At 41.6% G+C, this 11,219-nt stretch overlaps 1 protein-coding gene and 29 non-coding genes across 30 annotated transcripts in view; 1 reads left to right on the top strand and 29 right to left on the bottom strand.

The window, feature by feature from the left end:
• Window positions 1-10,326, top strand: part of LOC148342711 (serine/threonine-protein kinase PAK 2-like) — a 51,409-nt gene extending 41,083 nt beyond the window's left edge. The window contains exon 15 of the mRNA XM_088311265.1: window positions 8,927-10,326. Coding sequence (XP_088167391.1) covers window positions 8,927-9,013 — 87 coding nt within the window. The 3' untranslated portion in view covers window positions 9,014-10,326. The remainder of the gene's footprint in view (window positions 1-8,926) is intronic.
• On the bottom strand, window positions 6-78 carry trnam-cau (transfer RNA methionine (anticodon CAU)). The gene has a single exon. It is a non-coding gene; the product is annotated as a tRNA-Met (tRNA).
• Window positions 577-649, bottom strand: trnam-cau (transfer RNA methionine (anticodon CAU)). The gene has a single exon. It is a non-coding gene; the product is annotated as a tRNA-Met (tRNA).
• On the bottom strand, window positions 761-833 carry trnam-cau (transfer RNA methionine (anticodon CAU)). Its single transcript has one exon. It is a non-coding gene; the product is annotated as a tRNA-Met (tRNA).
• On the bottom strand, window positions 945-1,017 carry trnam-cau (transfer RNA methionine (anticodon CAU)). The gene has a single exon. It is a non-coding gene; the product is annotated as a tRNA-Met (tRNA).
• On the bottom strand, window positions 1,129-1,201 carry trnam-cau (transfer RNA methionine (anticodon CAU)). The gene has a single exon. It is a non-coding gene; the product is annotated as a tRNA-Met (tRNA).
• On the bottom strand, window positions 1,683-1,755 carry trnam-cau (transfer RNA methionine (anticodon CAU)). The gene has a single exon. It is a non-coding gene; the product is annotated as a tRNA-Met (tRNA).
• On the bottom strand, window positions 1,867-1,939 carry trnam-cau (transfer RNA methionine (anticodon CAU)). Its single transcript has one exon. It is a non-coding gene; the product is annotated as a tRNA-Met (tRNA).
• trnam-cau (transfer RNA methionine (anticodon CAU)) lies at window positions 2,070-2,142 on the bottom strand. The gene has a single exon. It is a non-coding gene; the product is annotated as a tRNA-Met (tRNA).
• Window positions 2,438-2,510, bottom strand: trnam-cau (transfer RNA methionine (anticodon CAU)). Its single transcript has one exon. It is a non-coding gene; the product is annotated as a tRNA-Met (tRNA).
• On the bottom strand, window positions 2,622-2,694 carry trnam-cau (transfer RNA methionine (anticodon CAU)). The gene has a single exon. It is a non-coding gene; the product is annotated as a tRNA-Met (tRNA).
• On the bottom strand, window positions 3,560-3,632 carry trnam-cau (transfer RNA methionine (anticodon CAU)). The gene has a single exon. It is a non-coding gene; the product is annotated as a tRNA-Met (tRNA).
• Window positions 3,742-3,814, bottom strand: trnam-cau (transfer RNA methionine (anticodon CAU)). Its single transcript has one exon. It is a non-coding gene; the product is annotated as a tRNA-Met (tRNA).
• On the bottom strand, window positions 3,928-4,000 carry trnam-cau (transfer RNA methionine (anticodon CAU)). The gene has a single exon. It is a non-coding gene; the product is annotated as a tRNA-Met (tRNA).
• On the bottom strand, window positions 4,112-4,184 carry trnam-cau (transfer RNA methionine (anticodon CAU)). Its single transcript has one exon. It is a non-coding gene; the product is annotated as a tRNA-Met (tRNA).
• On the bottom strand, window positions 4,480-4,552 carry trnam-cau (transfer RNA methionine (anticodon CAU)). Its single transcript has one exon. It is a non-coding gene; the product is annotated as a tRNA-Met (tRNA).
• trnam-cau (transfer RNA methionine (anticodon CAU)) lies at window positions 4,666-4,738 on the bottom strand. The gene has a single exon. It is a non-coding gene; the product is annotated as a tRNA-Met (tRNA).
• On the bottom strand, window positions 5,050-5,122 carry trnam-cau (transfer RNA methionine (anticodon CAU)). Its single transcript has one exon. It is a non-coding gene; the product is annotated as a tRNA-Met (tRNA).
• On the bottom strand, window positions 5,234-5,306 carry trnam-cau (transfer RNA methionine (anticodon CAU)). The gene has a single exon. It is a non-coding gene; the product is annotated as a tRNA-Met (tRNA).
• On the bottom strand, window positions 5,420-5,492 carry trnam-cau (transfer RNA methionine (anticodon CAU)). The gene has a single exon. It is a non-coding gene; the product is annotated as a tRNA-Met (tRNA).
• On the bottom strand, window positions 5,604-5,676 carry trnam-cau (transfer RNA methionine (anticodon CAU)). The gene has a single exon. It is a non-coding gene; the product is annotated as a tRNA-Met (tRNA).
• Window positions 5,973-6,045, bottom strand: trnam-cau (transfer RNA methionine (anticodon CAU)). Its single transcript has one exon. It is a non-coding gene; the product is annotated as a tRNA-Met (tRNA).
• trnam-cau (transfer RNA methionine (anticodon CAU)) lies at window positions 6,158-6,230 on the bottom strand. The gene has a single exon. It is a non-coding gene; the product is annotated as a tRNA-Met (tRNA).
• On the bottom strand, window positions 6,342-6,414 carry trnam-cau (transfer RNA methionine (anticodon CAU)). The gene has a single exon. It is a non-coding gene; the product is annotated as a tRNA-Met (tRNA).
• Window positions 6,527-6,599, bottom strand: trnam-cau (transfer RNA methionine (anticodon CAU)). Its single transcript has one exon. It is a non-coding gene; the product is annotated as a tRNA-Met (tRNA).
• Window positions 6,711-6,783, bottom strand: trnam-cau (transfer RNA methionine (anticodon CAU)). The gene has a single exon. It is a non-coding gene; the product is annotated as a tRNA-Met (tRNA).
• Window positions 7,081-7,153, bottom strand: trnam-cau (transfer RNA methionine (anticodon CAU)). Its single transcript has one exon. It is a non-coding gene; the product is annotated as a tRNA-Met (tRNA).
• On the bottom strand, window positions 7,451-7,523 carry trnam-cau (transfer RNA methionine (anticodon CAU)). Its single transcript has one exon. It is a non-coding gene; the product is annotated as a tRNA-Met (tRNA).
• On the bottom strand, window positions 8,138-8,210 carry trnam-cau (transfer RNA methionine (anticodon CAU)). Its single transcript has one exon. It is a non-coding gene; the product is annotated as a tRNA-Met (tRNA).
• On the bottom strand, window positions 8,333-8,405 carry trnam-cau (transfer RNA methionine (anticodon CAU)). The gene has a single exon. It is a non-coding gene; the product is annotated as a tRNA-Met (tRNA).
• Window positions 10,327-11,219: the final 893 nt, after the last annotated feature.

Genomic DNA, 11,219 nt, shown 5'->3' on the forward strand with positions numbered 1-11,219 from the left:
ACTGCTGCCCCGTGTGAGGGTCGAACTCACGACCTTCAGATTATGAGACTGACGCGCTACCTACTGCGCTAACGAGGCAATACAGAGTAGTTTCCGCTAGGTATTTATATTTTATTGAAGCATCACTACCTTTGGATAAGTTTTTCTCCCAGAGCAGATCACATAACTGACTCATGCCTTGACTTTGCGGGTTGAAAAGAAACTGGATTGCCCCGTGTGAGGATCGAACCCACGACCTTCAGATTATGAGAGTGACACGCTGCCTACTGCGCTAACGAGGATGCACGGGAATGTCTATGATAAAAATTTATATTCTAATTCAGCATTACTAGAGATTGACAATAACACATAACTGACTCATGCATTGATTTTGAGGGTTGAAAAAACACAGCTGCCCCGTGTGAGGGTTGAACTCACGACCTTCAGATTATGAGACTGACGCGCTGCCTACTGCGCTAACGAGGGTGCACGGGAATGTCTATGATAAAAATTTATATTCTAATTCAGCATTACTAGAGATTGACAATAACACATAACTGACTCATGCATTGACTTTGAGAGTTGAAAAAACACAGGTGCCCCGTGTGAGGTTTGAACTCACGACCTTCAGATTATGAGACTGACGCGCTACCTACTGCGCTAATGAGGCTGTATGGGAATGTCCATGATAGAAATTCATATTCTAATTCAGCATTACTAGAGATTGACAATATCACATAACTGACTCATGCATTGACTTTGAGGCTTGAAAAAACACAGCTGCCCCGTGTGAGGGGTGAACTCACGACCTTCAGATTATGAGACTGACGCGCTACCTACTGCGCTAACGAGGCTGCACGGGAATGTCTATGATATAAATTTATATTCTAATTCAGCATTACTAGAGATTGACAATAACACATAACTGACTCATGCATTGACTTTGAGGGTTGAAAAAACACAGTTGCCCCGTGTGAGAATTGAACTCACGACCTTCAGATTATGAGACTGACGCGCTACCTACTGCGCTAACGAGGCTGCACGGGAATGTCTATGATAAAAATGTATATTCTAATTCAGCATTACTAGAGATTGACAATAACACATAACTGACTCATGCATTGACTTTGAGAGTTGAAAAAACACAGCTGCCCCATGTGAGGGTTGACCTCACGACCTTCAGATTATGAGACTGACGCGCTACCTACTGCGCTAACGAGGCTGTATGGGAATGTCCATGATAGAATTTCATATTCTAATTAAGCATTACTAGAGATTGACAATGTCACATAACTGACTCATGCGTTGACTTTGAGGTTTGAAAAAACACAGCTGCCCCGTGTGAGGGTTGAACTCACGACCTTCAGATTATGAGACTGACGATCTGCCTACTGCGCTAACGAGGCTGCATGGGAATGTCTATGATAGAAATTCATATTCTAATTCAGCATTACTAGAGATTGAAAATAACACATAACTGACTCATGCATTGACTTTGAGAGTTGAAAAGAAACTGGATTGCCCCGTGTGAGGATCGAACTCACGAATTTCAGATTATGAGAGTGACACGCTGCCTACTGCGCTAACGAGGCTGCACGGGAGTGTCTATGATAAAAATTTATATTCTAGTTCAGCAATACTAGAGATTGACAATATCACATAACTTACTCATGCATTGACTTTGAGAGTTGAAAAAATACAGCTGCCCCATGTGAGAGTTGAACTCACGACCTTCAGATTATGAGACTGACGCGCTACCTACTGAGCTAACGAGGCTGTATGGGAATGTCCATGATAGAATTTCATATTCTAATTCAGCATTACTAGAGATTGACAATATCACATAACTGACTCATGCATTGACTTTGAGGGTTGAAAAAACACAGCTGCCCCGTGTGAGGGTTGAACTCACGACCTTCAGATTATGAGACTGACGCGCTACCTACTGCGCTAACGAGGCAATACAGAGTAGTTTCCGCTAGGTATTTATATTTTATTGAAGCATCACTACCTTTGGATAAGTTTTTCTCCCAGAGCAGATCACATAACTGACTAATGCCTTGACTTTGCGGGTTGAAAAGAAACTGGATTGCCCCGTGTGAGGATCGAACTCACGACCTTCAGATTATGAGACTGACACGCTGCCTACTGCACTAACGAGGCTGCACGGGAATGTCTATGATAAAAATTTATACTCTAATTCAGCATTACTAGAGATTGACAATAACACATAACTGACTCATGCATTGATTTTGAGGGGTGAAAAAATACAGCTGCCCCGTGTGAGGGTTGAACTCATGACCTTCAGATTATGAGACTGACACGCTGCCTACTGCGCTAAAGAGGATGCACGGGAATGTCTATGATAAAAATTTATATTCTAATTCAGCATTACTAGAGATTGACAATAACACATAACTGACTCATGCATTGACTTTGAGAGTTGAAAAAACACAGCTGCCCCATGTGAGGGTTGAACTCACGACCTTCAGATTATGAGACTGACGCGCTACCTACTGCGCTAACGAGGCTGTATGGGAATGTCCATGATAGAATTTCATATTCTAATTCAGCATTACTAGAGATTGACAATGTCACATAACTGACTCATGCATTGACTTTGAGGGTTGAAAAAACACAGCTGCCCCGTGTGAGGGTTGAACTCACGACCTTCAGATTATGAGACTGACGCGCTACCTACTGCGCTAACGAGGCTGCACGGGAATGTCTATGATATAAATTTATATTCTAATTCAGCATTACTAGAGATTGACAATAACACATAACTGACTCATGCATTGACTTTGAGGAATGAAAAAACACAGCCGCCCCGTGTGAGGGTTGAACACACGACCTTCAGATTATGAGACTGACACGCTGCCTACTGCGCTAACGAGGCTACGGGGTTGCTTTTCTCTAGAAATGTATATTCTAATTCAGCATTACTAGAGATTGACAGAAAAGTTCATAACATAACTGACAAATGTATTGACTTTGAGGGTTGAAAAAACACTGCTGCCCCGTGTGAGGATCGAATTTACGACATTCAGATTATGAGACTGACGCGCTACCTACTGCGCTAACGAGGCTACGGGAACACTTTTCTGTAGAAATTCATATTCTAATTTAGCATTACTAGAGATTGACAGATGAGTTCATAACACATAACTGACTCATGCATTGACTTTGAGAGTTGAAAAGAAACTGGATTGCCCCGTGTGAGGATCGAACTCACGAACTTCAGATTATGAGACTGACACGCTGCCTACTGCGCTAACGAGGTTGCACGGGAATTTCTATGATAAAAATGTATATTCTAATTCAGCATTACTAGAGATCGACAATAACACATAACTGACTAATGCATTGACTTTGCGGGTTGAAAAGAAACTGGATTGCCCCGTGTGAGGATCGAACTCACGAACTTCAGATTATGAGACTGACACGCTGCCTACTGCGCTAACGAGGGTGCACGGCAATGTCTATGATAAAAATTTATATTCTAATTCAGCATTACTAGAGATTGACAATAACACATAACTGACTCATGAATTGACTTTGAGGCTTGAAAAAACACAGCTGCCCCGTGTGAGGGTTGAACTCACGACCTTCAGATTATGAGACTGACGCGCTGCCTACTGCGCTAACGAGGCTGCACGGGAATGTCTATGATAAAAATTTATATTCTAATTCAGCATTACTAGAGATTGACAATAACACATAACTGACTCATGCATTGACTTTGAGAGTTGAAAAAACAGCTGCCACGTGTGAGGGTTGAACTCACGACCTTCAGATTATGAGACTGACGCGCTACCAACTGCGCTAACGAGGCTTTACGGGAATGTCTATGATAGAAATTCATATTCTAATTCAGCATTACTAGAGATTGACAATAACACATAACTGACTAATGTATTGACTTTGCGGGTTGAAAAGAAACTGGATTGCCCCGTGTGAGGATCGAACTCACGACCTTCAGATTATGAGACTGACACGCTGCCTACTGCGCTAACGAGGCTGCACCGGAGTGTCTATGATAAAAATTTATATTCTAATTCAGCAATACTAGAGATTGACAATAACACATAACTGACTCATGCATTGACTTTGAGGCTTGAAAAAACACAGCTGCCCCGTGCGAGGGTTGAACTCACGACCTTCAGATTATGAGACTGACGCGCTGCCTACTGCGCTAACGAGGCTGCTCGGGAATGTCTATGATAAAAATTTATATTCTAATTCAGCATCACTAGAGATTGACAATAACACATAACTGACTCATGCATTGACTTTGAGAGTTGAAAAAACAGCTGCCACGTGTGAGGGTTGAACTCACGACCTTCAGATAATGAGACTGACGCACTACCTACTGCGCTAACGAGGCTTTACGAGAATGTCTATGATAGAAATTCATATTCTAATTCAGCATTACTAGAGATTGACAATAACAGATAACTGACTAATGCATTGACTTTGCGGGTTGAAATGAAACTGGATTGCCCCGTGTGAGGATCGAACTCACGACCTTCAGATTATGAGACTGACACGCTGCCTACTGCGCTAACGAGGCTGCACCGGAGTGTCTATGATAAAAATGTATATTCTAATTCAGCAATACTATAGAGATTGACAATAACACATAACTGACTCATGCATTGAGTTTGAGGGTTGAAAAAACATAGCTGCCCCGTGTGAGGGTTGAACTCACGACCTTCAGATTATGAGACTGACGCACTACCTACTGCGCTAACGAGGCTACGGGGACGCTTTTCTCTAGAAATGTATATTCTAATTCAGCATTACTAGAGATTGACAGAAAAGTTCATAACATAACTGACTAATGTATTGACTTTGAGGGTTGAAAAAACACTGCTGCCCCGTGTGAGGATCGAATTTACGACATTCAGATTATGAGACTGACGCGCTACCTACTGCGCTAACGAGGCTACGGGGACACTTTTCTGTAGAAATTCATATTCTAATTTAGCATTACTAGAGATTGACAGATGAGTTCATAACACATAACTGACTAATGAATTGACTTTGCGGGTTGAAAAGAAACTGGATTGCCCCGTGTGAGGATCGAACTCACGACCTTCAGATTATGAGACTGACACGCTGCCTACTGCGCTAACGAGGCTGCACGGGAATGTCTATGATAAAAATGTATATTCTAATTTAGCATTACTAGAGATTGACAATAACACATAACTGACTCATGCGTTGACTTTGAGGGTTGAAAAAACACAGCTGCCCCGTGTGAGGGTTGAACTCACGACCTTCAGATTATGAGACTGACGCGCTGCCTACTGCGCTAACGAGGCTGCAAGGGAATGTCTATGATAGAAATTCATATTCTAATTCAGCATTACTAGAGATTGACAATAACACATAACTGACTAATGCATTGACTTTGCGGGTTGAAAAGAAACTGGATTGCCCCGTGTGAGGATCGAACTCACGACCTTCAGATTATGAGATTGACACGCTGCCTACTGCGCTAACGAGGCTGCACCGGAGTGTCTATGATAAAAATTTATATTCTAATTCAGCAATACTAGAGATTGACAATAACACATAACTGACTCATGCATTGAGTTTGAGGGTTGAAAATACACAACTGCCCCGTCTGAGGGTTGAACTCACGACCTTCAGATTATGAGACTGACGCGCTACCTACTGCGCTAACGAGGCTACGGGGACGCTGTTCTCTAGAAATGTATATTCTAATTCAGCATTACTAGAGATTGACAATAACACATAACTGACTAATGCATTGACTTTGCGGGTTGAAAAGAAACTGGATTGCCCCGTGTGAGGATCGAACTCACGACCTTCAGATTATGAGATTGACACGCTGCCTACTGCGCTAACGAGGGTGCACCGGAGTGTCTATGATAAAAATTTATATTCTAATTCAGCAATACTAGAGATTGACAATAACACAAAACTGACTCATGCATTGAGTTTGAGGGTTGAAAAAACACAACTGCCCCGTGTGAGGGTTGAACTCACGACCTTCAGATTATGAGACTGACGCGCTACCTACTGCGCTAACGAGGCTACGGGGACGCTTTTCTCTAGAAATGTATATTCTAATTCAGCATTACTAGAGATTGACAATAACACATAACTGACTAATGCATTGACTTTGCGGGTTGAAAAGAAACTGGATTGCCCCGTGTGAGGATCGAACTCACGACCTTCAGATTATGAGATTGACACGCTGCCTACTGCGCTAACGAGGCTGCACCGGAGTGTCTATGATAAAAATTTATATTCTAATTCAGCAATACTAGAGATTGACAATAACACATAACTGACTCATGCATTGACTTTGAGGGTTGAAAAAACACAACTGCCCCGTGTGAGGGTTGAACTCACGACCTTCAGATTATGAGACTGACGCGCTACCTACTGCGCTAACGAGGCTACGGGGACGCTTTTCTCTAGAAATGTATATTCTAATTCAGCATTACTAGAGATTGACAATAACACATAACTGACTAATGCATTGACTTTGCGGGTTGAAAAGAAACTGGATTGCCCCGTGTGAGGATCGAACTCACGACCTTCAGATTATGAGATTGACACGCTGCCTACTGCGCTAACGAGGCTGCACCGGAGTGTCTATGATAAAAATTTATATTCTAATTCAGCAATACTAGAGATTGACAATAACACAAAACTGACTCATGCATTGAGTTTGAGGGTTGAAAAAACACAACTGCCCCGTGTGAGGGTTGAACTCACGACCTTCAGATTATGAGACTGACGCGCTGCCTACTGCGCTAACGAGGCTGCATGGGCATGTCTATGATAGAAATTCATATTCTAATTCAGCATTACTAGAGATTGACAATAACACATAACTGACTCATGCATTGACTTTGACAGTTGAAAAGAAACTGGATTGCCCCGTGTGAGGATCGAACTCACGAACTTCAGATTATGAGACTGACACGCTGCCTACTGCGCTAACGAGGGTGCACGGGAATGTCTATGATAAAAATTTATATTCTAATTCAGCATTACTAGAGATTGACAATAACACATAACTGACTCATGCATTGACTTTGAGGTTTGAAAAAACACAGGTGCCCCGTGTGAGGGTTGAACTCACGACCTTCAGATTATGAGACTGACGCGCTGCCTACTGCGCTAACAAGGCCGCACGAGAATGTCTATGATAAAAATTTATATTCTAATTCAACATTACTAGAGATTGACAATAACACATAACTGACTCATGCATTGACTTTGAGAGTTGAAATAACACAGCTGGCCCGTGTGAGGGTTGAACTCACGACCTTCAGATTATGAGACTGACGCGCTGCCTACTGCTCTAACTAGGCTGTATGGGAATGTCTATGATAGAAATTCATATTCTAATTCAGCATTACTAGAGATTGACAATAACACATAACTGACTAATGCCTTGACTTTGCGGGTTGAAAAGAAACTGGATTGCCCCGTGTGAGGATCGAACTCACGACCTTCAGATTATGAGACTGACACGCTGCCTACTGCGCTAACGAGGCTGCATGGTAGCGTCTATGATAAAAATTTATATTCTAATTCAGCAATACTAGAGATTGACAATATCACATAACTGACTCATGCATTGACTTTGAGGGTTGAAAAAACACAGCTGCCCCATGTGAGGGTTGAACTCACTACCTTCAGATTATGAGACTGACGCGCTACCTACTGCGCTAACGAGGGTGCATGGGAATGTCTATGATAGAAATTTATATTATAATTCAGCATTACTAGAGATTGACAATAACACATAACTGACTAAGAGGAATCTCACCCTGGTGGTCGAACCAAGCGTTAAAACTTGCTCTCGACCACACACCTCAAAAATGGTATGGCTTTTAGGGATGAGACAGGAGGTGTGAAAACCACATGAAACTACTACTACTGACTCATGTTTTTACTTTGAGGGTTGAAAAAACACTGCTGCCCTGTGTGAGGTTGAACTCACAACCTTCAGATTATGAGACTGACGCGCTACCTACTGCGCTAACGAGGCTACGGGGACGCTGTTCTCTAGAAATGTATATTCTAATTCAGCATTACTAGAGATTGACAGAAAAGTTCATAACATAACTGACTAACGTATTGACTTTGAGGGTTGAAAAAACACTGCTGCCCCGTGTGAGGATCGAATTTACGACCTTCAGATTATGAGACTGACGCGCTACCTACTGCGCTAACGAGGCTACGGGGACACTTTTCTGTAGAAATTCATATTCTAATTTAGCATTACTAGAGATTGACCGATGAGTTCATAACACATAACTGACTAATGCATTGACTTTGCGGGTTGAAAAAGAAAACGGATTGCCCCGTGAGAGGATCGAACTCACGACCTTCAGATTATGAGACTGACGCGCTACCAACTGCGCTAACGAGGTTACAGGGAGTCTTTTTTCTAGAAATGTATATTATAATTCAGCATTACTAGAGATTGACAGATCGGTGAATAACACATAAGTGACTAATGTATTGACTTTGAGGTTTGAAAAACACCTAATAGCCCCGTGTGAGGGTTGAACCCATGACCTTCAGATTATGAGATTGACGCGCGACCTACTGCGTTAACGAGGCTACGGGAACTCTTTTCTCAAGAAATTCATCTTATAATTCAGCATTACTACTTTAGGATTTTTTTTTCCCAGATCAGTTCATATCACATAACCGACTAATGCATGGGCTTCGAGGCTTGAAAAAAACTATTTGCCCCGTGTGAGGATTAAACTCACAACCTTCAGATTATGAGACTGATACGCTACCTACTGCGCTAAACGAGGATACACCGAGCTCTTAATTCTCAAAATTCACAGTCTAATTCAACATTCCTACCTTAAGCGAAAACCAACCATGTATTGACTCTGCCTACATAGTAATTTTCTATGTGCCTGTTCTTTCTCCAAAGCATCCTTTCCTGAAACTGGCCAAGCCTCTGTCCAGTCTGACTCCTCTCATCCTGGCTGCCAAGGAGGCCATGAGGAGCAACCGCTAAGTATGCAAGAGGATACTTCCCCTAAAAATCACCCCCAAAAACTCAGAGACAGTTTTTTTCATCTCTGTGACCTCAACAGGCCATGTACACACACACAAGCACACCCCCACACACACACATGCACACGCACACACACAGAGATCAGGGATATACATTATCATCCTTTACTGCCAGCCCGCCTTAATTTTTGTTGGTTCGCTTCAAAATGCTGGTGTCAAAATGAATCGTTAATGGGAGTAAAAAGTGAGCGCTCATAAAGACGAGAAAAGAAGTGTGTTAATTTACGGAGGTCGCAGTACATTCGCTATACTATGTGTATGTGGCATATGGACAACTCAAGGAACACAATTAACTGCCTCCCCATCATTTCTGCACACGTCTTTGCATAAGAGTTTTTCAGTGTAGTCACTCGAAAATGGCTTCGGATCTTGGACCAGCCTTGTGAATAATGTAATTGGTAAAGAAACTCTTATTACTATATCTTATGCGTGGGCAGGTATCCCAGAGAATCAACTAATAGGATACAAACCATTCAACTATCGATTTTCCTCAAAACAAAAACTAATAAAAAAAATAGCATAATACACTATAATAATAATGCATACAATCTTGCATTTTAATGAATGTAAATATGTCTGAGACCCCGGAATTTAAACCAAAGAGTGCTGTTCTGGTGCTAAATGAAACCATCTGAATAGGAATTTTCACTTTTATTTAATTATGGCATTTAAAATGTTTATGTTACTGCTGATTTTTTTGTCTTTTAAGTCATAATAATCTATGCAATACTACCAACAACAAAATTTTTTTTTTCCTCACTCAGTTTGTCTTACAATTTGCCCGTGAGGCCTTGTGTGTGTTACTTCTTTTGTATGATATAGAATGCACAACAACCTAAAAAAATATAAATGACTTGTTTTATACATTTTTTTGGGAACTAAAAAAAATGAGTGTCCTTTTCATCAAATATTGATAAATAACAGGTGGTATTTTCCATAGTTTTGATACAAATGTATCCCCCAAATACCTAATTTCCCCGTCAGTTCTAGACAATCACTGGTAAGATGATAATGTGTCTTTAAAATGTTCTGTTTGAATAATGTGGCAAGGTGACACACTGTGTTACATACTACGTGGCTACGGACCAATATAGGCTGATAGAGTTATTTGGTAATATAAAACTAAATGTTTTTCATGCAAAAAGTGACCGGAATGGAATAAAACAGTTGGTAAATTATTCGTAAATGCTGCCTGGACTCTTGTCATTGACCTTTTCACACTTCTTCACAGCCCCTTTCACATAGTTGTTTAAAAAAAACATTAAAATACTAATATGCATTTTTATTTGTGTGTTTGACTTTTTCTTTCAATATACATCTTAATGTGAAGTGTTGTTGTAAGACTCCAGTTATGTTGAGCAGATTGTTTGAGTTCTGTAATTTGCGACAATTAGAACCTGTGGCGGCGGCACGGTGGCCGACTGGTTAGCACGACGGCCTCACAGTGAGAGACAGCATCGGTCGTGGGTTCGATCCCGGCTCCGGCTATCCTGTGTGGAGTTTGCATGTTCTCCTCGTGCTTGTGTGGGTTTCCTCCGGGTACTTCGGTTTCCTCCCACATTCCAAAAACATTCATGGCAGGCCGATTGAGCACTCTAAATTGCCCCTAGGTATGAGTGTGAGCGCGGATGGTTGTTCGTCTTTGTGTGCCCTGCAATTGGCTGGCAACCAGTTCAGGGTGTCCCCCGCCTACTGCCTGAAGATAGCTGGGATAGGCTCCAGCACCCCCTGCGACCCAAGAGAGGAGAAGCGGTACAGAAGATGGATGGATAGAATCTGTGTCGGTACTAGATAGGAACGGGTTGCTAGATATGGACGGGGTCCTTCGGTAGCCTTCGCGTCTTCTGATGACGTCACGCGTTATGATTACAATTATGTATTAGATTTTGACTGCGTGTTTGTCACCCCTGTTTGTTACATTTGTATGTTTTGAGTTACCAAATAAGAACAATTAAAAAATAATGAAGTACATTTACGGCTTAAAAAAAAAGACACCGGACTTCGAGAATAGCTGTCAGTCGCTGCATGGTGGACTGAACCATTGGACGTAAATGGAGAGGGAGGGGTCATTGAAAAAGTTTCCTAAACAAACCTAAACAAATACCACAAATGCATTGGCACCAACACATTGTAAATTAAATATATGG

Source organism: Idiotropiscis lumnitzeri, chromosome 1 (genome assembly GCF_059441095.1).
Source record: "Idiotropiscis lumnitzeri isolate Australia: NSW breed Sydney's pygmy pipehorse chromosome 1, RoL_Ilum_1.0, whole genome shotgun sequence".
Lineage (NCBI taxonomy): Eukaryota > Metazoa > Chordata > Actinopteri > Syngnathiformes > Syngnathidae > Idiotropiscis > Idiotropiscis lumnitzeri.